The following is a 27,155-nucleotide window of genomic DNA, read 5'->3' on the forward strand; positions in this document are numbered from 1 at the left end:
GTCGATGGGTGTGTTGTCTTATCTTGAACCTGGTTACTCCTTCGCAATTTTCAAGTAACCGCTTTGACACAATGCAAAACCCCCTACCACGCACGCGCCGCGTGTCCAGAGATCTTACCAGAGTTTTCCCGTCGACCAACCGGTCCACGGGGAAATGCATCAATTTTTGACAGAACGCCATCAATACAACTAAGAAAGCCGTTGCCTGGAAGTAGCCTTCGCCTACAGCAGCATGTGTTGCAGGGAAGCCGCCTGTAAAGGCACATTTAGCGTGCAAACTATCCGAGCCTGACAACTTACAATAACGCGTGAAATCGGCGCGCAGTTACTCTGGCGGTCGCCAAAAACTGATTTTCCGCTGAAACAATTATTCCGCACCAGCTAGTATTTGTAAAGAACCAAGACGCATTGGCGCAACGGCTTTTCGCGTCACCCAACCGTAATGTTGTCGAAGAACACGTCGCACGTCTAAGACGCAAAAGAATGCGTAAAATACAAGTGACTCGTAACTCCGCAGGACCTGCGGCGTTATATGCACATGCATTTTACAAAACGTACAAAAAGAAAATAAAGTCTGAAAACTAACGGTACTTGCATGACTGTTGCGTCGAATGTAGCCACGGCATTTCACCGTATCCACTTCCAACACACACGCACACACACACTTTGCACAACCTTCGGCGGTTGTAATCCTTCGTCGTTACCATCCGGACTGTAACTCCATAAGAAAACGATGTTTCCGTTGAACTGGTTGAACGTTGCAGGCATGGGTGAAGACATTTTCCGCACAGACTTTCCGGACAAACCTTCCGCGCAAAAGCTCGCGCCACGGCTGACGCCGCCGGAGCAGAAACCCACAGCGATTTTTGAGACGGTGTGAACATAAATTACTGACATGCAGCAATTTCTTTTCGCTTAAACAGTAGACGAAAAAAATATTCGCCACCTTTCCCAAACGACCTGTCTGAACGATTCAAAAGTTGTCTTTCCGGCTCCTGATTGGCGGATTTTGCTACCCTCGTACGCAGGAAGCTACGCGGTTGCGCACGCTTTGCGCTCGGAATGGTGCGGTTGTTGTTCGCTTTCTTCGCACGTTGTCCCGCTTTCTCTCGACTCGTCGACGAGTTTGAGTTTCAGCGGCTCAAACTTCAACCTGCGTTTCAACCGTCGGAGCCGTACGTTTGGTACAAGTGTGTACGTCCGTCCATTCGCGCGCTTGCCTTCCTTCAAGAACTGCGTTGACGATTTTGGCGAGAGCGGGTGGCCGTGCCCGTTGTTTATTCCCCTTTTGCCAGTTTGTATGAAGTTTGAAACCGTAAATAGTTGGCATTCGTAGGTTACGTTCGCGAGATGCCATGTGGTCTAAAAAAAATGTGCCGAAAATGCCATGGGCCGAAAATTTCTTCCGTCGAAATAAGCAACTGGGAAGTCTACCTTACCAAGTTCGCAGGAACATCAAAATTTTTCGCAAAAATCGAGCTTAGTAAAATCGAAAAACATTTTGTGTAGATGGCTTACCCTCGGGAAATAATCGTTGCCGCAAAAAAAAAAAAAAAAGACACTCCTGACAACAAACATCATACTAATTGGAGATTCCTCGATTCCTATCGCTCAGTCTCTCGAGATGCTGTTACTTTAGACAACGACCAATGCATGTGTAAAAAAAAAAAAAAACTATTCTGGATAGTTATTCAGGTCACTACACACGCATAGTGCACTAGTTACTGCATGCAGTGTGGCCGGAAGCACAATGGGGTAAAGTGGGGGGGAGGGGGGGGGGGTTAAGTTATGCGCAAGAACCTAAATGAGCCCTCACAGATAGTTTAGGAATCGCTTCTCCCAAGCGCCCTCTGATCAGGCACTGTTAAACCTTAGGCGCTTGGCACTCCTTTCTGGCCACGCACTACGAAGACCCTCCCTAACCTTTCCTCCAAATGTTACTACCTTGATAATTTTTTTATTATTTGGGTGTAAAAATAGGGCACGATATTAAAGGTTGCAAAAGGGGATAAGAAGGGCTTATACCGAGAGCTACCAGAAGCCACTTGCTTACGCCCTTTTGTCTATGGTTTTACACTGATTTAACACCGCATTCCCTAGAATGTTCGAAGTTTGTACCTAGGCACTGGGTCCTTAAAACTCTTAAAAATCCAAAGTTAGCTCGTGGGCTTCAGCCTGTGTCCAAACACTAGGTTTGCTCTAACTTTACATTTGAAATAAGCAACGGTTGAAATTCCACCTCACTAAGTTAGCAGTAACACATGGCTTCAAGGGGCCATGAAGACAAAATGCAAGTTTGGTTCATTCAAAAGATTGCCTCGTTGGAATGATGCTGACACCACTTTTAATGTAAAATTCTCTCAAATAAGCTGTATAATTGGGGAAAAATGGGAATGGCCATACGACCCACTAGCTCATTTCCCGCAACAGAACCTATGATGTCATACCAGCCAGCTCTGGGATTGGCGGAGGCTGGAAAAAGCGAACGCAAATTAGGCAGAGCTGCTTGCCAACGAGCTATTGCGCTTAAATTTAGGGCACATTCTTTTTATATCAGTAAGAATGGTGGGACAAACAGTGGAAGTTACGAATGCGCACGTATGCATAGAAGTACCGATGCATAGTGCTGTTGGTACTGAACGCACTATGCTTCGTTTAGATGTGCAGCACTGCAGAGCTTTGGGGTTGTCTCTGATGGCACTGACCGATATATGCAAACGACGGTGTCTTACGTGACCATATTTGTCGAGCGAGCACCATGTTTCACTAAACGATCCACTAAACAAGGACAAAAAAATAGGTTCACTCAGGATAAGCACAACAATCTGGATATAACAAACAAATGAGAACCCTTGACTAAGAATGGCAAGTGCTGAAGACAAGTGTGACCTAAGCCTTTCATGCCCAGTGTTGGTCAGGAGCAACAACTCAAACAATATTTTTTTTCTCTCGCAGTTCGTGTTTTTTTTTTTTTTTACATTTAACACTGTCTATCGACAGACAAAGGATCCCAGACCTTCAAAAATTAAAGAGGAGCAGCAGCACATACTTCCGTGTGCTAAAAAAAAATATTGTTTACGAGAATCAAAATTTTAACCTAAATTGATTAATTTCTGACGCCACCATTTGCTGCTGGACAAGTTCTGGGGGCACTATAAAACACAAAATCTTTCAATTAAAACAAGCTTGTATTTTGTCTGCATGGCCCCTTTAAGTAACCCTAGGTGATATACCATCAGTCTGTACCAATCCACTACAGTACGCCTCGTTGCCTCGGCATAGCTCTGCCCTCTAAGATCCCCTAGAAAGACTCAAGCAAGGTTTGGGTGCAGTCATGCTTTCTGGTGACGTCAGGGCCTTTTGGTCCTGTCTGGGAGTAAAAGGGGCCTGAACGAAGTCAGTTCTTGTCCTTGCCACGTGCATAATTGGCTCCACAAAATAGAAGTGATGGGTCATACGTTGGACCTCCAATACCGGGACTAAGTGGATGACTTCATGAGAGGGGGCTTACCAGTTGCGGTGTCACAGAGTGCCGGTTCCAGTAGTACCGCCTTGAACCAGACACCAAGGTGGACTCAGCGTCCACATCCTCCGCAGCATTGCACTAGAAGCGAGGTGACCTGGCCAGCGTTGAAGTCGTAGTGTTTAAAATCAAGTGACACACATTTTCCCCTCCGTGATTCGTGAGGTCTCAAGCTTTGCCCTCCTTTTTGCCCCCGTCCTTGGTTCTCCCTTTTCTGGAAAAAATGCACCACTGTGATGACAGCCTCAAAAGAATGATCGAGTGTGATGCCAGCGGAGTGTGGCACGGTCGGTTGCAAAATATATAATCCAGGTGGCTTTGTGGCGACGATTGTGAAAATGCAAGAGCAACCACAGAGGTGTGTCCAGTTACGTAATTATGAAAGCATCTACGTAATCGAACAGCTCTGGCCCTCTTTAGCATCTGCCGATTTCGGCAATGAAACAACACTGCCAATGAAGACAGTGGATGAGCAATGGCCAGCCACCATCATCAGCCTATGTCCACTGCTGGAAGAAGGCCTCTCCCGTAGACCCCTGTCTTATGCTACCTAAGGCTCTTCTTCTCCCCTAAATTTTCTTATTTCGTTCCTTTGTCAAGTTAACTACCCAATCTACTACTTCTAACTTGTCCCTTTTCTTGGAAGCTGTTGTTATCCTGTTGGCTCATGGGTTGTCATTTCGTTCCATTACGTTTCCAGGTCAAGTCTACCTTTTCTTTCTTAATCCGAGTTTTTTTTTCCTTTTGCTGTAGCCATCAGTCAAACACGCCACGCTGAATATGCCAGATCTTTTTTGGGCAACTATAAGCAGCAGAGATTGACGTTTCCTTTTTAAAAAGTTGGGTTTTGCAGGCTCTTTAAAATAGCATGGCTTGGGCTCCACTACAGAAGGTTGCATTGCCGCCCAAGAAATGCCTCTAGCAGCATGCCTCGAGCAGGAGATCCACAAGAGTGAAGATTTTGTTGCTAGGTGTAAAGTCTGCACAGTCTTCACGACATCACGGTCACCACCGGGGGGCAAGCCTTGAAAATCGTGAACTACCATTTTATGCAGAGCCGCAATTCACAGGCCTACATTTTGATTTGGCAGAGTGATGCTGGGTTGCGCCGTAGAGGTTGCCATTCACATATCAGGAAGTTATCAGGAATAACCTCCAAACTTGACTTAACAATTGGTGGTTTAGAATAATTTAAATGCAGAAAACAGTAAGCCCATTGAGGCAAATAGCAAAGCACTGCAGTAGCTTTGAAGCTGTTGAAGAACTCGGGAGAAGAGGACAGCCCAAGTGTGGTATAGACTGTTCACTTGCACTCTCTAAGCCCAGCTTAAATGACACCATGAGGTTAGTGAAGAAATTCTGTCAAGTCTTGTTTTCTTCACTTCCTTTGTCAAACATGCCACTATGCAACGAACCTGCTTGGGTCCATATCCCTTTAATGTACATGCCTGACAAAGTGCAAGGAAAGTGCCTGGACCGGCAAAGTTTGATTCAGTGAGCATATTCCGCAAAAGCAGGTAAATTTCCCTTTATTGTGAAACAAAGCGACATATTTTACCAGCATCCTACAGTACGCACTCCCAACTGTTGACTGTTGCACCCTACAAAAGCATCCCTTGATGATCAGGCAGTGATAACAAGGTGACTTCATAGGAACGAACAGTTTGATGGTAGAAGAGAGCTTAGCACTGCATTTGGAACTTGTAGATGCACTGGCTAGCTGATATAGAGGCAGGTGTTGGCTTGCAGAACAGCTGTTGCATGCAATCCAGCTTGTGGCTGGCTGTCTACTGTAGAGTGGGGGTCAAGGTGTTTTGCCGTTAGCTCTTAGACTTTGGAAAGTATGCGCAGCACCTGGGCTGTCTTCATTCATTCATTCATTCATTGTCGACCACAGTCGATGGCTGAGGATTGTTGAAGTTGCCTGATCACGCCATCGCAATGGAGGCACATTGAAGCGTGCTTGGTAATGATCACCAAGGCCAGTTTGTGTCCTTGGTCCTAGGACGTCGTTTGCAGTGTTGTCACGGTGTGGACATTCTCAACCTGCAGTGGTGCATAAAAAACAATGAAAAGAATTCTGGTTGTCTGTCCGAGGTAACAATGCCAAATAATGCCTGATACCCCACTGGAAACAAGAAAAACTGAGCATTGTGGGCACACGAAAGAATTATACCCATGCCACACGTACATGAAAAATGACATTAAGTGCTTAATGCCATTAATTCGCTGCCACATGCAAAAGTATAATACCATTCGCTTTAATGTCATTTTTGGTTTAGGCAGTTCCGCACAACTCTCCTTCGCCATCACAAACGCCATATTAAAAAATCTGCCTACTCTCAAACGCGACGAGCACCAAATGCAGCCAACGAAAATCTCAGTAGAATGCAAAGTTGAGCTAGTTGGATCTGATTCATGTTTTAAGGGCAGACAGACGTTGTCCTCTTCTTGTGTATCGTCCGTCTGCGCTTTAAACATGAAACTTTCAGCACCAGAGTGTTGACACGGAAACGTAGCTGAACTTTGAATAGGACGATTTTTTGTGCTCTCGGCGGCGAAGTTCCGAAGAAGACGAAGAACATTAAAACAGCGGAAAAAGGCAAAACCTGGTATGTATCATCTGTTTTGAATTTTTCGGATTTGGCTACCTCTGGCAGACAACGGCAGCTGCTGAAGCCGCTTCTAGAAACGGCTCACACCATTTTTCAGAAAACGTTTTTTCTCATTACGTTTTCTTTGACAAAAACATTTCAAACCCTTGCAAGACAGTTTTCTCTACGTTAAAAACTTCTAAAATATGAGTGCATTTCTCTTTTTGATCATTATGACCATCATGCCTAACACACTTAATGCCTTTGCGTTTTCGTGTATAGCACACCCGCCCAAATAATGTCATTCGTTATCTTAAGGCCTTAAACACCTAATGTCATTTTTCGTGTACGTGTGGCACGAATATAACAGTGGATCTAACACAAATAGATCCGACCGTTGCTGCAACAGCAGTGACAACGGTATGTTTGTGCTCTGCTACTGAATGGGTGACAAGTTCAGTGATTTACTCAGCTGACGATGATGCTCATTCTTTCAAGAAGTTGGGATTTGAACAGCCTACTCGTGATGTGCAGACACTCGTATCATGCCTGAGCTGGATTATCTCCACAGTCCAACAACAGCTGGATAAATTTCCGCAGTCTGACCGAGCTATGGTACCCTGCATGGAATTACAATTACTTCAAGCTGAAATGCTTAACAACTCAAAGGGCACACGCGCAAACATGAAGTTGCTGGTGAGGCAATTTGTAAAAGTGGGCAGCCAGAAATGACTAGTGATAGCTTACTTTCGACATGTGCACTACAGGGGGGGAAGCAAAAAAAATGTGGTTGTTCGCTCTTCCTCAAGAACCGGTAAAACACGAAAGTGAAATGTGCCTTCACAGCAGCAGTTGAATGCTTATTGTGCATAGATATGAACTTGCACATTACCCGCCACAGTGGCCCAGTAACTAAGGCGTGGCACTGCTGAGCACGAGGTCGCGAGTTCGATTCCCGGCCGTGACGGCCACTTTTCTGACGGAGGCGGAAAGGAAAAACGCCCGTGTGTACAAGATTACAGCGCACATTAAAGATCCCCAGGTGGTAAAAATTAATCCGGAGCCCTCCACTACGGCTCGCCTCATCGCCTGCGTTGCGTCGGCGTGTTAAACCCTACAATCAATCAATCAATGAACTAGCACAACGCTATTTATATTTTGTCAGAATGACACCGTTATGCGCATCAACGTTAGACACTGGATTGCATGCGCCGCAGCATTGTATAAATTTGACTGCAACCACAGGCGCTCGCAAACCGTCCGTGTGAACGAAACCAAACTGGTTGTCAACGAATCGTTTGGTGAACACACGGTTCGCTGCAGCGAAAAGAGCAGTGGACCGCATCACGAGCCACGAGCGCGACATCCGCAAGCCGGCTTCTCCGCAGCTTATGCTGCGCGTCCCTTGTACACGTAGGCGCTATCACCGAGGTGCCAACAGTCGGCACTCATTAGCGTCATGATGCACTACTTCGCTTCACCTCTTCTAGATTGCACCATCTGAAAGAAAGGGTATAAGGGGAATCCTCGTAGGGAGGGCCAAGGTCTCTATGTGTTTCCACTGCTCTGGCACTAGATAGCGCTCCTGCTTTAGGATTTCTCGTTCCGGTGGGTCTCCAACTGCCCACAGTGCGGCTCGTCCTGCTTTTGTCTTCCCCAGACGTTTCTGAGCTGAGAGGGTGGAATCCCTTATTTCTGCAGTGGTGTTACAAAGGCCCAGTTTATTCATTTTCTCAGTTGCGGTGAAACGGGGAAGGTTTAGGGCTCCCTTGTAGGTACTTCGTATGATGATGTTAACAAAGAGAGAAGGAAGGCTAGGACGGACTTCATCCGGAGATTTAACAATCATGACAATACAGCGTATGTCAACGCAGCAAGCTACAATGCCACTACGATGGTCTCGGTGGTAACCACCAAAGAAGGAGAAATTTTAGACTGCCTCTCCCAGAGAAACGCCACAGTCAAACAAGCCAAAGTGGGTGCAATACTTTGGGCTATTCGGCTGGGAGAAAACGAACAAAGAAGCCTTAACATCGTAACGGACTCCCAAGATGCGGTAAGACTATAATCACCACTAGCAGAATACCGAAACAGCTCAGATACATACTGCCGGAAAAAATGGGAAAGTTCCACAATGTCTCATGGACCCCGGGACATGAAGGACTGGAAGGGAATGAGGCGGCCAATGCGGCTGCATGTGCACTCACATAGCACGCAGCCGACGGGACCATCAGGCGTCCTTACACGGCGCCCACCTATGGTGAAACTCTATGCATAGCCCGGCAACTGAGGGTTCAATATTCACGTCCACACAAAGACCTCACGGCCTCGGAAACGCAAATCTTGCAAAAGATCCAGACCAATACATACATACACAGATCCAGATGGTACAGGATGCTGCGACGCCAAAATCGAGACCTTGACGAATACTGTAAGAAATGCGGCGAGACAGCCACGCTGTTCCACACCACATGGCGCCCGTTCCCCAATAATATGGGGAACAGGCACCAGCAACACCTCAACACAGCCTACTACACTGGATACGCGGAAGGCGGCCCTGGCAAGCGGCCCTGACAGGACCAACTCAACCTGCTGGAGAGAGCGAAGACACGCGCACTAGCCACTGGGGCCCTGGACCTAGGGTTCCACCCATAAGTTCCACTCCCTCTATCCCCTACCCCATTCTTTCCTTTTCCTACTCCTCAATAAAGTTTGTTTAGTCAGTCAGATATAGGCGCTTTCGTCATCCTATTGACACGTCTTTTCATAGCGCAGTCGGGAGCACGTTTCGTTCCTCCCATTGCGATGAAAGAGTTCGTGGCTCGAATCCCGGTGCAGCTGCGTCAATTGAAGTTTTTCTGGAGGTGTCATTTCCTTGACGGATATGACGTCAGTTAGATCTGGTGGACCCCGGCAAAAAACACTTTCGTGTTAAAATGTGTGGGATGAGGGCGTGAATAGAATCGTAGAACAATACAAGGAGTGACAAAGGCTTCTTTCATCGATGTAAATAACAAAACCGATGATTTGGGAGACCGCGCTACTCAGTACGAATTGTAAGTGGATCCAAAATAAAATTGTTCTCTCACTCTCTCTTACCGATGCTTGACACCTAGCATTGATCACTGCTAAACTTCAAAAAAGCCAGACCGGGCTGCCATGGATTTCGGACGTGTTCACAGAAACCTACTGCTGTCTTCCCTGGCGTTTTCTGTAAAAAGTTGCAATTGTCAGAGCCAGGTCACCCATAAGCACTGGAATGTCGTACCAAGAGCTCGCATCACGATTTCCATATAATTTTTAGCCACACGGTGCCGCAGAATGACATCAGTCACCACTTGGGTCCTGTTGTTTGCGTTCTATTGACACTCAGCATGGTAAGCTTTGTAGCTCATCAGCTGCCTTCTTTCCGCCGTGCGGTTTCTTGAAACCAGACTTTGTCGGTCTGGTTTTTCAACCTGAAATCTTATATAAGTCATGCCAGCTCTGTTAGCCTAGCTGTACATTTTGTGTGATCTCACAAGTACCGCTAAAATTAACGGTACGAGACAGTAGATGATAAGACAACTCTTTACGCTGTTGTTATCTCGTTTGCAGCAGTATTTTAGCCAGCAAACATGGCACACTCATAAAATGTGGTGAAATAAACCAGGCAGTGACACAAGAAAACATGGCCATACCTTGCAGGAGCTCATCGCCAAAGTGACGATTGCGGAAGACACAGATCTCCTCAGGGGGGCAGCATCTTCACCGTTGAGCAGTCTGGTTTGTACAGCAGACTCACAGCCAGTGTGTTCCCGTTGACCGGTGAGTAGAGGCCCCAAGTACCACAGCTTGTAAGTGTGGTCAGTGTTGGACACAAAGTGACCGATCACGTCTCTCCCTCCACATGAGTCATGATACGTATTGCTGTAGGTATGGCACACGCCGTGATTACCTGCAAAATGTTTTAGAAAAAAAATCAAAGCCGTTTCACTCAACGTGAAAGCTGTCGGAAGTGCAGAGCAGTGATTCGCCATAATGGGCTGTAGTGCCGTTATCCGTTCGCTGCTGCCACCCAATGCAAATCCGATTTCCCGCCCTCGCAGTGCCCGCGCGCCCCCTGCCTGAAACTGCGCCAGCGGCAGTTTTGCTCGTTTTGTGCTTGCTTTTTCCCCTGCACATGCCGGCGTTGCACTGCCACTTTTTCTCGCTTACTATCGTAAAAACCAACCCAACGAGTGTACCTAACTAAATCAATGCGGGCACTGCCAGCTAATTACGTATATTTTGCCTCAAATGTACCTGCAGTTTTGTTTGCGCTAAACAACTAAACAACGGGGAGATGTATGACAAGCGCCAGCGTTTCACAAGTTTCGAACGCTTATGACTATATAAGCCGCTTGGCTTTCGAAGCCTTTGGGTTACGCTGCGACGACACAACACCGTGTGGCTCTACTTGGGTCCAGCGAGGGAGCTACGGCAAGGCAGGCCCCTAAAGTGCTCTGCACTTTAAAAAACCGGAGCTCTGCTGTTGAATTGAGACGAGGCTAGGTGCAAGTTACGAACCCAGATTTTAGCAGAGCTTAGGGGCAGTTTTTCTGCTGTTTGGCTGATGCAAGTGGTAGCTCTTAGCCCCAGTTTACGTGTGACAAGCCATCACTAGTCATTTGGGCAGCGTGCTTGAAGCATTTCACCCAAACTACTGCAGGTTTGCCCGCTCAGTTTAGTCCGATCGCCATACAATTTAATCCAGGCGCCAGCGAATTTAATCCAAGTGCCAACCAATTTAATCAGTGCACCACCCAAATTAACTGACAGAAGGTTGCTCTTGCTCAGGGGTGTGTTCACATAAGCACAGCCGAAGTGGTGCCATGACCAATTTTTGTTTCGAGCGAAGCTTTTAGCGTGCACACAATATTGTGTCCTCACCGAGGATCTGACACTATCTCAGCGAGGAACACCATACTTGGTGAACTAAGAGAAAAAATAGTAGGACACGACTGGGCAAGGCCACTTCTCAGTGTGCCTGGCGTGGCAACTTTGGTGGCCTATAAAACAAGAAGAAAAATTTTCTGAATCTTCATATTTCTTGCACCAAATATTTGCAAACTTTTCTGTTGAATTCAGTAAGCTTGACTGGTTCGTACTCGCATATCTTCAGAAAATATCATCCCGAAATTAGTCGGAAAAGCAATGTCGTTCTCAAAAATGGAACTTTTGAAAAAAAAATTTACACATTGGCTTAAAGTCTGAGCTCTCAATTTTTTTGTCTAGTAGTTTACCAAAGGCAGGTGAACATTTTGTTCCCTTTTCATTTCTGTAGAAACCAAACTTTTCGAAATGCTGCCAAGTACACAGAAAAATGAAAATCTGAAAAAAAAGCAAACTTTCGACGTGATTTAAAAAAAATTTTGTCTCAATTTTCTTGAAATTTTTCCAAACTGTGCCTCAATGAATGAATATTCTGAAGTAGTAAAAATGTATTGCATTATTTTTGTTGTAACTTAGGAAAATGAAGTCATATCCGACACGAGTTTTTGTCCGATCGATAGGAGAATAGCAGCGCGCAATGAACACAAGCAAATAATTGGGACTGTTCTTACAGCTTCAAAAAATATTATGTGAATGACAAAAAAAACTGGTCTGTGCAATCATATTTAGCCATACTTCAACTTGTTAATTGCGGTATTCATAAAACAACTTCTTAGTATTCATGCTGACTCAACAGTTCCTATATGTTCAATTTTCTGCGGCAATAACAATGTGCCATTTTTTCATAAATTTCCTGTCCGAAACCCATATTTTACATTTCTGATTTTGCTTAATCACAAATAATGTAAAGTTAGCCCTGTTGCAAACAAGTAGCCACACTGCAGGTACATAGGTGGGGCAGGCAGTCGTCGTGGTCAGGGTGTATTTTCATTTTGTCTGCTGCGTGTCAAGTTCTAATTTGAAAGACAAGCTTTTTCAATTATCCGCCATTTAGGCTGCCGAGAATTATAGAATGATTCGCTTTTTAAAATCCTGATTTGTGTCCTCAGAAAGGGAAAGAAAGGCAAACTTTTATACCCCTACAAAACTTTGTACTTTAACATAGGATCCATAAATGTTAAAAGGAAGGTGCCGCTTGGTCCTTTAAAGGTCCTTGAAAGCGTCCACAACCTCTGTTCAAAATCGTCGCTGCCACTCAGTCCGCGCAGGGTTCGTACAGGCTTCAAAAGAAAAAATTCATGGGTATTCAAGGAATTTCAAGGACCAGAAAACACATTTCCAAGTCCCCCATCTAATGTTTTATACGGGATTATTTACAACTTTTTCAACACAATGCAAAATTCCGTTATTGCCCAATTCCTAAGCACATTAGTGCACATTTAGATAGGCGCTAACAGGTTCGTGAATGCTCCCCCAGCTTTATTTTTTTTATTTCATGGCTGGTATTTACAGGTTTTTCTTTTTTCTTTGTGTTTTTCTGAGGCTGTTTGATTTCGAAACTTAGTTCATGTTGCCTGCATCTCCCGTTTTGTCAGCAAGAGCATCAGCTGGAGCAAGTGTTGCTTCAAGGCAGGATGAACTATGTGCACGTCCACCATTTGCACGTAAAAGCAAACGTAGATGGAGCGTATGAGGCACAGACTAGATGGAAGATGCAAGATAGAGAACAGAAGCTGGCTTTCACTGGATTGTATCATGATATGGATTGGATTGACAAGTGCCTGCTCCCAATGTTGCCTTGTAATAATGAAAATCCACCAAACTTGTAATTTCACGCAATACACTGACACTTGATTGTTACAATGTTTCTTTACATTTGTTAACACCTAAAATCCATGAAAAACACTTTAAATTCTTGTGAAAAGGCAGGGCCATTGATTCTCTCCAGAAAAATCAAGGGTATTCAAGGACCATTTAAAAATTCCAGGACTTTCCAGGCCTTGAAATTGACACTTCTAAATTCAAGGGTTTTCAAGGACCTGTGCGAACCCTGCCGCGTTGCGTGCTGTATACATAAAATTTCCTTCATGTGGTGTCACACTCCTCCACATGTGAGAAGACTGGATGCCGGGTACTGGCTTGACACTTTTCCACTCCTCTTTGTTCATCTCTCTGAATGTGGCGATTTCGCTGTTGTCCATATGCATCAGGATGACATTTTTCACTTTTCCTGCAAGCGTGTCCACGAACTCCTTTGCGCTTTGTATGGCTTCATCGGCCGCTGAACGCAAATTCTGCGCCGTAGCTTGGTGCTTCACAAGGCCACCCACGTCGTCGCACGCATTTTTTCCATGTCCAGTGGAGGTGAAAATCCACTTCGTCTCCTTACATTCACTGCTCTGCATCTCGTGGAACCGGTATTTGTTTTTAAAATGGGCAGCAGCACCATCACTTACATATGTAAGCATGATGTATAATGGTGCGTTGTCTTCGAGATGCTGCTTGATTTTGATGAGGGCCAAGCACGCATGCGCAGAGTCATGACCAGAGGTCGGCGGACTCACTCATGAGTCCACTCACTCAGACTCGTTTGGACTCAAACTCGCACGTGAGTTTGAGTTTGAGTGAGCGTGAGGCTAGTGTAGCATGGTGAGTTTGAGCCCGACTGAGTTTCAGTACGCCTGAGACCGAGTGAGTTCTGAGTCCATTTTGAGTTTTGAGCACATTTTGAGTGCTGAGTACATTTTGAGTTTGAGTACATTTTGAGTTTTGAGCCCGAGTGAGTTCCGAATTTTGCGCGCACTGTGAGTTTGAGTTTAAGTGAGCGCAGATGTGCTGCTAAGCGATGAGTCTGAGTTTGAGTGAGTGGTGATTCGGAAAAAAATTTGTTAGTGAGTTTGAGTGAGCCGCATCAACTTTGCCGAGGTAAGGTCATGACTAAGGTCGTCGCAAATGATGGCAAAATTCCTTGTCGTCTTTCTGGACATTACAATACAAGTGAATACACTTATTTGCCTTTTGTGCCAGTGGTGACCTTGTGCTTCGTCGGGCAGCACAATCGTCCAGTTCTCAGCAAACTCAAAGTGTAGCACTACCGCGCTCCTCTCGCAGTTCTGCTTCGCATCACGTATTGCTCTGGCTTGCACACATCCTGTGAAGTTGTGTGGCACCAATTTTTCAGTCAACCTTTGGTGCTCTTCAAGGTATGTAGGGGTGGTCATCGTTTTTTTAATAAGATAGCCAGATTCCCAGGAAGCCATGACCACCTCCTCTTCAAAGTCAATACAGAGCTTGTCCAAGGTCAAGTTTTCCGCTTTCAGGCAGCGTTCCCAATCTCCAACAAAACACGTGGCTGTAGGCTGCGGACATGTGTAAAGGTCCTGCACAATTTCACTTGAAAACAAACGTCCACTTGCATTTTGGAGGGCTACTAGGGCCAGGTGAAAGTTGGTGCAATATATGCACACACGTACCTGGCAATATGGAGTGCACCTTACCCAGTTAGGACGCAGTGAAATGAACTTAGTTATCCCAACTCTGGAAGTAGAGTGAGCGAGCTTGTATATACAGTAAGCTTCTTGCAAGGAGCATGTCATGAAGCGCTTAGACGTCCATTGTTGCTCACCGTCGACCTTAGCGCGGACCACATCCTTTTTGTTGGGGCTTCGCCTTGAGCAGTCCAGTTCATCAGCGGTGTAGTAAGAGAGCACTGTATGGATGTCTTGTTCACTCACTCTGTGTCTACTGTAGGCCTCCACGGTAGACCGCACGCCTTGAGAATCTGCGAGTTCTTTTTACTTCTTGATGATGCGCCTAGATGCCTCTGGGATTACCCTTTGCACTTCCTTTGCGGTCATGGCGGGTGGCAGCAAAGTCAGCAAGCGGCACCGCTCCTGAAAGGAGGTGCATTTGAAAGGAGGTGCGTGGCGCATGCTGCCTTTTGTCACAGTCATTGCAGCTTCCGTGTGGCATTGTGGATGTGCCTGGGACATTATACGCCGCCCGAATGTTCATGTTGATTTCAGTGACCATGTCATCATGAATTTCCTCCTGCTTCCTCTTCACGTAGGAAGCCCTGAGGCGCTTCCGCACAGCATTTGGTCCCTTTAGTGGCGAGACTACTAAGCGCCTGCTGACGAAGTCATTTAGGTTTGCGACAACAACTTCTCCAGGCTGAAAGTTGTCAATTGCGAGGTGAAATTCCTCTGGCGTGCTTCGGGTACCCTCTTTAAAACGGCGGAAACAGTTCTGACAAAGCATGTCTTCTTCATGCACCGTAGCGGCTGTGTCTCTCACACAACGGAAGTTCCCTTGAACTTGAATCCTGCGTTTGTGTCTTTTTGAGTAGTGAGCACAGAACTTCTGCTTAGGAAAAGGCGCCACGTTCCTTTGGAGGTAATAGATGCTCCTTGTCCAGGGTAGGTTTTGCCTGGTTCAGTAAGAACAAAACGGGAACACTTACAGAGGCGACAGTGACAGGCAGCGAAACTCGAGTGCTTCCGTAGGTGCCGTCCACTTCAGATGCCCCTCGGAGGTTGCCAGGCCATCTGGTGATTCAGGCTCAGATACATACTGCCACAAAAAATGGGAAAGTTGCACAATGTCTCATGAACTAATTTTACAGCTCATTAAACCTTGGTGGCACCAGTAGCAAGGAACCATTTTGAGTGCCCATTTCAAACACCAAAGTTTAATGAGCACTAAAATTAGTTCCAAGAGATGCATCAAAAATTTTCTTTGATTACTACACTCATCAGGGTTCATATTGTTGGAAAATATGAAAATTACAATTTTATGACCAACACTGTTTTGTCTATTGTTTCATAAAAAATGGCTAATTATCCCTAATTATCTTGGGAACTAATTGACCAACTGAAAAAAAACAATGGCATATTCGAAATCAGTGGGAAAAAAACAGCAAGGCTGACGAGTTTCACAAAGTTTACTTGAAAATTAAAAGAAATTGTTTTAAGACCCGTGTTCCCCCTTAACCATCACCATTTAAATAGAGCACATGAATGATTCGAATAAGCGGAAATGCGGAAATCCTCATCTTCAGTGTAGGTAAAGGAATGCTTGAAGAGGTCGATGAATATAATTATATTAAACAAGTTGACAGTGCCGATTTCAACTGCGAAAATGAAATTCGGCATCTACCACTGAAAGGAAAGGTATACAGCCAATGCATACTGCCAGGGATGGCTTATGGGGCAAAAATGTGAAGCCTAAGCGCCTTGAAGTAAAACTCGGGCAGTGGAGGGAAGGGGGATGGAGGAACACTTAGCATTCTGTATTAGAAAACAAACTCGCGTAGAGTTGCGGTAGTTGAAATTGAGGAAGAGAAGTGCACTCGGGCTAGGCATGTAATTCACAGAACCGACTACCGCCAGGGTATCCGAGTGGCTGCCAAGAGATGGAGCTAGAAGCAGAGAAAGACCCTTACCCAGAAGGAGGGATTGGAGGTCAAGACTGGACAAGGGTACTTGCAAGACAGGGAACGGCTGGAGAAATGAGGGAGAGGCCTTCATCCTGAAATGTACACGAGCGGGACGATGAGGATGAGTGAACACTTCGAGTGTTTTTTTTTTGTTTTGTTTTCCCCCCCCCCCCCCCCCCCCCCCGAAATGAGCCAGATCCACCTGACGCGAATTTGAGCAACAAGTGGAAGTTTGTTACCGGACCTAAATGCAACGCCATCAAAGCCATTATGTGATGTATTTGGCATGTGAGTGAGGGGACGCTTATGGCCACGAGTAATTAAAAATTAGGCCATCAGTTTGAGCAATATCGGGGTGATAAGTTTGTATTTGGCTTATATTGAATTGAAACACTGAAGTTTATATGGCATTCTTGTAAAAACTTTAATTAAATTGACGTTTAGGCATGGTGCGATTGAGTTTTGGTAACAAAGGCATTAAAAATAGGCTGCATCCAATCTCACGGCAACGAGAAATTCTCCCGGCAGTTTCCGTAAAAGCTGGCTGGCCTAAAATTTACTGAATAATATTATGTCCCAACGTAACCTGAAACAACATAACCTCACCGAACCTAACGTAACCTGACCGAACGCTTCGTAACTGACCTGAATCCAGCCCAACTGCAACAAACCTAGGTAATCTAACCCAGCCCATTGACACAGAACACATCTATGTTAAACGTAATTCAACCCATTATAGAAGTCCTGCACGTCGATCTCTTGATAAAGTAAAAATCAGAGTAAGAAAAACATTAAAAAAATCATAATGACCGAAAAATTGCGAAAGCTAAAAAAACAAAAGAACATCGCAATGTCGGACTCGAACCTGCGCCTTCACGTTTGAATCCAAGTACTATACCACAGCGCTACGGAGGCAGCTGCATGGGTGGCTTTTTAGGGAATATTTATCCCATAGAATCTGCGGGTAGCGTGGTTTTGTCAAAACCGGTTTGTCTCGTGGCAAAACCGGTTTTTCTGGTTCCCACCTTCCAAGCCCAAACTTCAAATGGTCGTAACTTCTGCTGCAGACCAGATAGAACGATACTGGTAGCCTTATTGCACTCCTTGATTCGTGCACACTTCACTGGTGACTTGTTCAGCTGCATCACTCCAGCAGTTTTTTTTTTTACAAAAGCTGTCAAAAAAATCCGATTAAATATAAATGTAGTCGTTTTACACAAAAACAAATTTTATACCCATAATCATAATGAAAAACTACATACGTCCTCCAATATTTATCATCATAACTGTAAAAATAAAAAAATAAACATTTTTGGTTTAAGCCCATCAGTGTGCCCCTTTAAGTGCAGCAAAAAAAAAAAAAAAAACTTAGGACATGGGAGATAAGGACCAACGCTACTTACAACTGAATTTTAATAACTATAATGGGACATATAAATAGAAAAGAAGAACATGCTCGAATGACTGCTAAGTGTCAGTTGAGCGTGTCCTGTGCTTTCGAAATGACCTGTGTTTCCTTTGCTGTGCTTAATAGAGTTATAATGGAGTACCAACCAGCTCGTACCTATAGGTTGTTAATCCATATTGCCCATGTGACTGAATTACAAAGGCCCCACCCAATGGGAGTCACCACTTATGTGTCCCATGCTTTGATGTAACGATGGGCCAAGCATCGGCGAACACTGTGGAAGCACGTGTAGAAAGAAGTTTATGCCCATGCCACACGTACACGAAAAATAACATTAAGTGCTTAAGCCTTAAGCTTTAATGCCATTAATTCGCTGCTACCTGCAACAATCTAATGCCATTCGCTCTGATGTCATTTTTCGTTTGAGGAGTTCCGCACAACTCATACGCCTGAACGCCTTAAATCTGACTACTCTCGAACGGTGATGAGCACCAAATGAAACCAACGACACTCTCAGCACTAGAGTTCTGACGCGGAAACGTAGCTGAACTTCGAAATTATACGATTTTTTGTGCACTCTTGGTGGTGAATTTCTGAGAAAGATGAAGTTCACTAAAACAGCGGCAAGAGGCAAAACATCGTGTCACTCGTCGTTTTGAATTTTTCGGATATGGCTACCGCTGGCAGGCGATGGCATGCAGCTGCTGAAGCCACTTTTAGAAATGGCTCACACCATTTTTTTTAGAAAATACTACTTCTCATAACGTTTTCTTTCACAAAAAAACATTTTTACCCTTGTAAGACTTTTTTCTTTTTGTTAAAAACTCCCAAAATATGAGCGCATTTCTCTTTTTGGTCATTACCACCATCATGCCTAACACACTGAATACCTTTGCGTTTTCACGTGTAGCATGGGCTGCCCAAATAATGTCATTTGATATCTGAAGGCCTTAAACAATGTCATTTTTCATGTACATGTGGTACTGGTATTACTGTAGCAGGACGATACATGCACACTGGCAGGACAGGGACAAGGGGATGTGCGAACTGGTTAAGGGGTATGCTAAAGGCCAGAAAGGCTACCTAGCTTCCACACGGTCACTGTCATTTTTTTCCCCCACCAATTGACTTTGCAGATAATGCTACAGGATGCTGTCGACCTCACTTTAGGTCTGACCACATGTCGAGGGTGGTTGGTTCGACAATATTGTTACCCGGTGGCAGGACTGAAAAGACGAGTGATGGTTAGTGGTGAAACGATCTATTTACAGCGCCAAGGAATCTATTCACAATGCGGCCATGACAGCTCGAAGTAAATCCGTGCCACCCGGTGTTTCGGCGGCGGCATGGGATCCTCGGAGCTATGTGCCAGTGTCCAGTGCTGCTTCCCGTAACAATGTGTTGGCATAAAGTTACATTTGCAATACAGCATTAGTCTACTCCTCACGTGGCACTGGTATTTGATTCTCTTTTGAGCTGACTGTCGAGCCTTCCGAAGATGGCGATACTCCCTCCCACTTCTCACCCATTCGTTTGTGACGTGAATGAGCGTCTTTCTCTGCTTTCAGTGTGTATGGTTTTTTTCACCATACCTTAGGTTGGATGGCAATGCGTAATTGGTTGCTAAGCTTGTTAACGACGTCTCTCACAAGACCAAACTGCAGTTGTAACTCAACTTGTACATTGTGCAAGTGTTTCAAGTTTTTTTTTATTTTGCTCACAGCACAAGGCATCAAACCAGTGCAAGGAAAATAAGGGAGGGCGAACAGTTGTCCTTCAGACCCAGTCGGGTCCCCTAAATAGGTTTGGCACCGTCCTCCTCTGTGGAACTCCGAACCAGCTGCACACGTTTCAAACGCTGGGGTCGAGCATCCGACATGCTGAACGAATATTTTTTGATGGTCTCTTCAGTTCACCTTTATAATATTTTACTTTGATTTTGCCCCTGCGATTTGCATAGTTCCGTGTTCTCACCTTTGCTTAGAGTCAAATTCTGCAGTCCTTGACGCTAGTTTCCAAGGGGCCGCCGCACGTGCACTCGAACGTGACTGCCCTGAGTCTTGACTCCATCCGTACCGTCTGGACATGCCTGACTGCTTCATCTGCCTTCTGATGCACCACCTGGTAGAGCATGAGGACATGCAATGGACAGTCAGATCGGTTGTTGCGAAAACGGAGCAAAAACACACATCTGACACAAAAACTTGCAGCCCTTCCTGTTCTAAGCAGACAAATGTTCAAACCAATGAATGCGTCAAATGACAAAAGCCATGACTGAGAAGGTTTAAAGGCGCAGCAAAACGAGGACACGACGAGAAAGCAAATGAGACAGATAAGGTACCACTGCCAACTGAAATTTATGAATGAAAAAACTGCATTCATATGTTATTCACGCATAACGTCACCCATTGCATTCTGGTCTGCTATGCAGGAATTCAGTCTCTCTTGCTAAAAGTGCAATACTAGATGGATTGCTTATTCACTTGTGGCCCGGTTTTTTTGGTTAAAGGAGCACTGACACCAATTTTCAGCGTTAATATTATTGCACAATTCGCTTCCTTCACTCAACAGAATACCCTGGCCGAAATATGAGCTGCCTGCGACGCGAAGAACATAGTTCAATTGGATCTCAGTTATCGCGCCGACGGAGTAGCGCGCGGAGCGGCACTCTGCAAATGGACATCAGCGTGACATCATCCAGGGAGAGCCAAAAGAAGTAACGCGGCAGCGCTCGTCAAAAGCTCGTGACGTCACTTCATGCGCACGTCCCGACGAGCGGCGAGCGGGCGCCGGTGACGTCCGCACAAAGCGGTGAGGTCAGGCAGGGATTCTGTCATATGCGCCGTTCGGGATGAAAGCGCGGGAATTTGAAACAAACGATTTTCAGGCCATTCAATGTCATTAACTATTGCGCGCTGAAGTATTTGAAGTTCGATTGTATAGGGTTTAACGCGCCGACGCAACGCAGGCGATGAGGCGCGCCGTAGTGGAGGGCTCCGGATTAATTTTGACCACCTGCGGATCTTTAACGTGCGCCGAAATCTCGTACACACGGGCGTTTTTGCTTTTCGCCTCCATCAGAAAAGCGGCCGCCGCGGCCGGGAAGAAGTATTTGAAGTGCTGTTTCAGGTTCACCAGGCCATTAAGCATTAATAAAAGCAATAGAAGTGTCACATAAAATTTTCGTGTCAGTGCTCCTTTAAGAACGTTTCGGTAATTTCTCTCTCAAGCCCATCACTAGCCTCGTGGAAAAATTTTGTTTGCTTTCACCTTGGTACACACTTGCATTTTTTACAATGGTCAGATATGTGCCCTCCAGCTTTATTTTTCACAGCCCAATTGTGTTACCGTGCTGTTTTATTAAAACAGCAACCATTCTGCCCGATGTAAACTTTGAAGCAGAATGGGACTTGATACAAAACATTCTTTGCGCACTCAGTAGTCTGCGTCTCATACTTCTTTGAGGACTGTGGGGCCTTTGTCTTTCACAATATCGGGCAAATCTTTGACAACTTGCCACGCGTGCTAAAGGCAACATTCACACCATATCTCTGCGCTACATTTTTTATGCCATGTGACACTCGGTTCCTGTAGGGGATAACGTGAACCTTCTTCTTTTTTGTCTATCTTTCCTTGCTCACCCTCCTTTTCATGTGCAGAGCACTTTGGGGGCTTGCCTTGTCGTCGTAGCTCACTCGCTGGACCCAAGTAGAGCCACATGGCGTTCTGTCGTAGCGGCTGTCATTGCGGCATCCCACAGAGGCTTCGAAAACCAAGCGGCTTATATAGTCATAAGCGTTCGAAACTCGTGAACCGCTGGTGCTTGTCATACATCTCCCCATTGTTTAGAGCAAAGAAAACTGCAGGTACATTTGAGGCAAAATATACGTAATTAACCGGCAGCGTCCGTGTTCCTTTAGTTAGGAACGCTCATTGGGTTGGTTTTTACTATAGCAAGCAAAAAGAAGTGGCAGTGCAACGCTGGCACGCGCGGGAGGAAAAGCAAGCACAAAAGAACAGAACTCCTGCTGGCGCTGTTTCAGGCAGGGGCGCACGGGCACTGCGAAGGTGGGATTTTCGAAATGCATTGGGTGGTAGCAGTGGGCGGACAACGGCGCTACAGCCGATTATGGCGAATCACTGCTCTGCACTTCTGACAGCTTTCACGTTGAGTGGAACACCTTTAATTTTTCCCTTTGTGCTTCACTTCCTGCAAAAGTGCCTCACATATGCCAGACAAAACCAAAGACGGAAACCCTGCTTCGTCGAGTCGTCCACTCTGACGGTGAAAGCTGGATTGTACTTGGCTTGTACACGATCTGTTCAATGTAGCCGTCAGGCAATTAACAGCTACGGCTCTTTTTATAAATTTTGAGTGTGCCCAGTCAAAGGGGATAAGTCGATTGCTGGCGTGCGGGTGATCCTGCCAGCACACGTAGGTGTCCTGAATCGCAATCAGCAAATCTAGAAAACAAATTTCGTTTCTGACTGGCATCTCCCACCTGAAAAACTTCAGCGCATCAGACAACTCCCTAAACAAGTCAACAGATTGGTCACAGTGCCTCCTGCATTTTCCACTGCGACACCATTCACAATAACAACAAAATCATACACATGTTTAATAATTGTTTAGTCGCTGCCATCACCCAGACTGGCACTTCCGCACTGATCAAAAGCACTCAGAAACATGTCTGATAAAATGGGCGCAAGCTCAGACCCTATACAAATCTTGTGGCGCTGCACAAAAATTAAATAAATAAATAAATCATCAAACTGAATCACCGTTGAACTTCAGCTCACCGTGTCCGTGTTTTGTTGTGCCTTTAAACCTTTTCGGTCGTGTTGCACCAACTGTCCCACATCAAGCTGCAGCTAGTCCAGACAAAAGTCACCGCTTGATGTCTGGCTCTTTTAATGAAAAAGGGCTGCGCCAAACACAACAGGCCAAGTGGAGTGTCTGGTAGTGCACTGCACGGGCCCGGGCCGGCCCGAAAGCCCGAGCCCGGCCCGGCCCGCGGGCCGGGCTCGGGCCGGGTAGCACACATTTTCTCGGGCCCGGGCCGGGCTCGGGCTTGAACGAAAAATGTTTCGGGCCTTGCCGGCCCGAGCCGGCCCGAGCAGTGCCTGAGGCACGGCAGTGTTGTGACGCTAATTCTAAATTGTTGATAGCAAGAAGTTTTCCCATTGATATTTGAGGTTAAGTGAAAAGAAAAAAAAAAGCGAAGTGCAATGTCGCTATGGCGCCGTTAAAAAAACATGATAAATAGACGATTCTGCTCAGAAAGCCTTCACATCAATTATAAAACAGACAGTCTGGGCAGCATATATAGTGGGAGAGAGCAGGCCAGACGAGGGCACTCCAGACACACAATACAACATGTTTTTTGAAATAAAACAAACAGAACAATGGCAATATAGACTTCGCACTGTCTACTGTTGCCACCTCTGTGGTAGCAAGCGGCTCGTCGGTCACGACGTGTGGCCCTGCATTCCAAGCGCCTGGGCCTCCACAAGAAGCGGGAGACTGAAGAATGGGAGTACAGCTCTTTATTTTGAGTGCACACGTCGAATACACTGCTGTGTACAGGATGGGGGTTGGTGGAATAGGCACGAGAGAGGAGACGCGGGGAGAAGCAGTCATTCACAAAACAACACAAACACATCCCCTGAGGCTGGGAGCCGTAAAGATTCCGTCGCCGGGGTCCGCCTCACAGAAGTTCCACGAAGGGTCGTGCGGCCCGCGTCGTCGCTTTGTCTCGAACGGTTGCCGGAACCCCCCCCCCCCCCCGGTGGTGGCGGGCTGGCTCGAAGTCGTCGTCGAACAAAATAAATGGATCAGTCACAGCGCACATGCGCGGCCGCAGCGTCGTCGGGATGGTACGGGCAACGTTACTAGATTATGGGTACGGGTCCGTGGAGGGCGAAACCAAACCCTACTGAAGCGGTTCCTCCACTTCGGAAAGCAAGTTGTCACCCAAAAATGTCGAGGCAAGGCAGACAAGATTTGTTGCCATCAGCTGCTGCCTTCAAGGTCCGCACATCCCCATTCTTTTGCTGAAAGTAGGAACGCCGGACGCCCACATGTTTTCGTATGGGCGGTAGTCACAACCGTGCATATATTTTCGGGGACCAATTTTCAAAGCAGAGCCAATGTTTCGGATAAAAAGTTTTAAAACCATGATTCAAGGCAGAAAAGAAAACAAACGCAGACAAAATAATGCTGCCTTCATCACTGAAGGAAAAAACAGAAATGAAGTCATGAAAGCGGACACGTCATCTGCTCAAATTTCAGGCGCGTTCGTGTATGAACCCGAATTGAACCCGTGGCGCAATCTCCGAGTTCCTTTAGCAACAGATAGTAAAAGCAAAATGCTGTCAAATTATCCAGCAGTAAATGTACGTAAACGTAGTCTGTTGAGTCAACACTAACAAAATCCTAATTATATTATTGTGATCACAGTATTTCCCATTCATTGCTTTATGTAGTCGCTTTATGCTTACGCTTTTAGGTTAAAAACAGCAAACGTTTTCGGGCTCATGTTTATAGCCTTTTGGACTCGGGCTGATACTTAGAAAGTCTGGCGGGCACGGCCTTATTTCATTTAAATTCTACCGGACTCGGGTCGGGCTCGGGCTGCTATTTTAAATTTTTGTCGGGCTCGGGCCGGGCTCGGGCTCACATTATAAAAATTTGTCGGGCTCGGGCCGGGCTCGGGCTCCCGTTTTAAAAACTTGTCGGGCCCGGGCCGGGCCCGGGCCGTGTCTCTACCGGGCCGGGTCGGGCCGGGCCTAGAAATTCCGGCCCGTGCAGTGCTCTAGTGTCTGGGACTGGCAAGTTAACTCATGCCACCACAGGGAAGTTGTCTTTTAGGTCAGACATCTCTTGCAATCTGCAGCTATAGATTGAGACACGGATGACGCATGCAACTTATGCTGCCTCATCTGCCAGCCATCAACAGAAGCACAGCAGCCTAGTCGTGTTTAAAAGCTGCGGTTGTCTGACAGCTAGGCTGCACGGGCAGTCAAGACATAAAGGGCTTTTAAGCTGATAGTCATCGAACTTTTGGGCAGCCTTTGGGTCAAAAAGGTGATTCTAATACAGTATAGTAACGCCAAATGATTCACTCGTGCGGCATTTAAACTGCGCGCCATTAGTCGGCGGAAATAATTCGGTTTGCCATGGTAGGCCAAAGGCTTATTAACTTTGTTGGCCACTAAACTTGCTTGAAAAGACTAGTACATGTGTTGCTTTGCAAATAATAAAAATCACTCTTGCGCATTCGGCTGACTGTGGTGCCTTGAAGGCCACGTTTATTTTGTCGTCGGTCTGTAAGACCGGTATTACGCAGTCGTCTGCCTTATAAAAAGGGGTCTTATTGTGGGCTTCGCGCGTCGAAGCTGCGCCTACGTTACGAGGCACGTTGTAGTAGAGACCATTCCCACCACCCGGTGATCTTTAACGTGCACCGAAATCTTCGGCACCGTTAGTTCAGGATCTTTCAACTACCGAAAATGCAACCGGGCGTATTTTACGCCAAATATGCATCGCTTGCGTTTCGCTCCCGGCGGCGCTACTTGTTTGGGTTCTTGCACGTATCCCGGCTTTTCGTCCTACGAAGACGTGGTTTTTATACCCGCACAGCTATTTCGGGCAGATCGCTCAGAAACAATCGCCCACCTCCGTAACTCAAACACCAGTTACGATTGAACGGTTCGTTTGGAGGAGGATTTTCGCGCGGTCGGGCCAAACAAGCTGGTGCCAGCTTTTTTTTTTTTTTTTTTTTACCTGAATGTTTCCGACGCCGGCATCTTTGCTTCGGTAGTAGCTCCCAACATGACGATGTCAACTACTACATTAAAGGAAGGTGGGAAAAAGGTAAAGAAGCAGCGCAAGCAAGTGCGCGATCAAATTAACCAAACGCACGATCAACTGCGCGCACTGAAATCAAGCGCGTTCGGCTACAGCTCGGCTTCCGGATAGGCTTGTGGTGGCATTGCATGGATTTGTCGCTTCCCGATTTATTTTGCGAAAAATTCAAAATGTGTTTCAGGGGCCCTATTCTCGACCAGAGTTCTCGACTGCACAAATTGCCGGCATTTCGCCCATGTTTTTCGCGTAAGCACGACGTAAGCAATCAGTGACGTGCTGCGACATGCAGTGTAATTTGACGAGTCACTCATAAAGATCGCTACCAAGGTATCAAGTATTGTGCAAGAAAGATATAAAAACACTTGACATGTACTATAAAAATTAAGACGGTAGCTGAGGCTGACAAGAAAAACACATTTCTGGAGGCCAAATTTGGCGCCAACACCACAAGGCGATCGAGTAACCTTGATCCAAAAGCGAGCGAAAGGCGGATGTCGAGCTAAAGAACATCACACAATTTTTACCGTATCTATTTATTTCTTTCAATCGCTTTTTTTAACATAGCTGGGCTCTCTGCTTCAATGCAAGCTTTGTTGCGTTATCACCTTCCCTGCTGCCACCGCCGCCACGCCATCGTCTGCTGCTATGTTTATGGCGTGATCACATGGCGTGATCACAGAAAAAGACGGCCGCGACCATCGCTTCTATGACACAGAAGAGCAGCGAAGCGCTACGCCTGATAACCGCGGAGCGCACCGATGTCGCCGATTCACTCATTCGTCAAGCTTGACTGCAATCAGCGCTGTAATGAACTAAATAGTCACTTTTCATTGTTATTTATCTCTTGAGTTCGATCATGTGACCCAACAGCTCACTAGGACAAGTATGGACAAATGTCATGCATTGGGTTCTCTTTGTCATGGAGAGGCCTGTACTGCCCTCTTATGTTGCGGTTACGCCAAACAAATAATTTTTATTTCATTGCCAAACATAAAAGCAAAATACTGCATTTTATTTGTATGTTCCATGATCGCTGACTTGGAAGCAGTTGAAACTATAATTTGTTTCGGTAGGAAACATGCTTTAAACAGCGCGCATGCGAAACTGCGCCTGCTGCAAATTGCCGCACATTTCGCGGCGCCGTAAGCCGGGGCAATATTGTGCCCTATTTTGCTTGTATTTTGCCACAAAAACAGCCGCCATTTTCAAGCTGTTACGTAGCATTACGTCACTTTTACGCAGGCTGAAGTTGCCAATGCATGACGCAATCGTTCCCGCCAACTGTTTAAATTACGTCACGCCTTCTCAGCCAATCATAGAGGGGGTGTGTATTGGCGGTGAGCGCGAACACAGGCGGCGCTGCGGAGCACGCCTCCGTGACGTCAGCTTAGGGATTCTCGCATTTGTCG

The 27,155-nt window shown here is 46.1% G+C and overlaps 1 protein-coding gene across 2 annotated transcripts; it reads right to left on the reverse strand.

The window, feature by feature from the left end:
- Positions 1-5,026: 5,026 nt before the first annotated feature.
- On the reverse strand, positions 5,027-25,856 carry LOC144174427 (uncharacterized). 2 transcript variants are annotated; one of them, XM_077703138.1, is made up of 5 exons: positions 25,663-25,856; positions 19,851-19,997; positions 16,475-16,560; positions 9,798-10,054; positions 5,027-5,569 (listed from the first exon to the last, which is right to left on the reverse strand). In XM_077703138.1, exons 1-5 carry the CDS (start codon positions 25,710-25,712, stop codon positions 5,525-5,527), a joined length of 585 nt encoding a protein of 194 aa, XP_077559264.1. In that variant the 5' UTR covers positions 25,713-25,856; the 3' UTR covers positions 5,027-5,524. The 2 variants fall into 2 exon arrangements, 1 of the variants encoding a protein (XP_077559264.1); XR_013323471.1 differs by lacking the exon at positions 16,475-16,560 and having other exon boundaries at positions 25,663-25,855.
- Positions 25,857-27,155: the final 1,299 nt, after the last annotated feature.

This window comes from Haemaphysalis longicornis, unplaced genomic scaffold, assembly GCF_048455015.1.
Source record: "Haemaphysalis longicornis isolate Haplotype H1 unplaced genomic scaffold, Haemaphysalis longicornis Haplotype H1 scaffold_3, whole genome shotgun sequence".
Lineage (NCBI taxonomy): Eukaryota > Metazoa > Arthropoda > Arachnida > Ixodida > Ixodidae > Haemaphysalis > Haemaphysalis longicornis.

What these genes read in the sequence shown, in the direction of transcription:
- LOC144174427 (XM_077703138.1), bottom strand. Translation starts at nt 25,712, where the DNA reads ATGTTGGGAGCTACTACCGAAGCAAAGATGCCGGCGTCGGAAACATTC. An exon ending in GAATTTGACTCTAAGCAAAG is followed by an intron (nt 16,561 to 19,850) that starts GTGAGAACACGG and finishes TGTACATTTCAG; the next exon opens with GATGAAGGCCTCTCCCTCAT. An exon ending in CCTCCAATCCCTCCTTCTGG is followed by an intron (nt 10,055 to 16,474) that starts GTAAGGGTCTTT and finishes AACATTTTGCAG; the next exon opens with GTAATCACGGCGTGTGCCAT.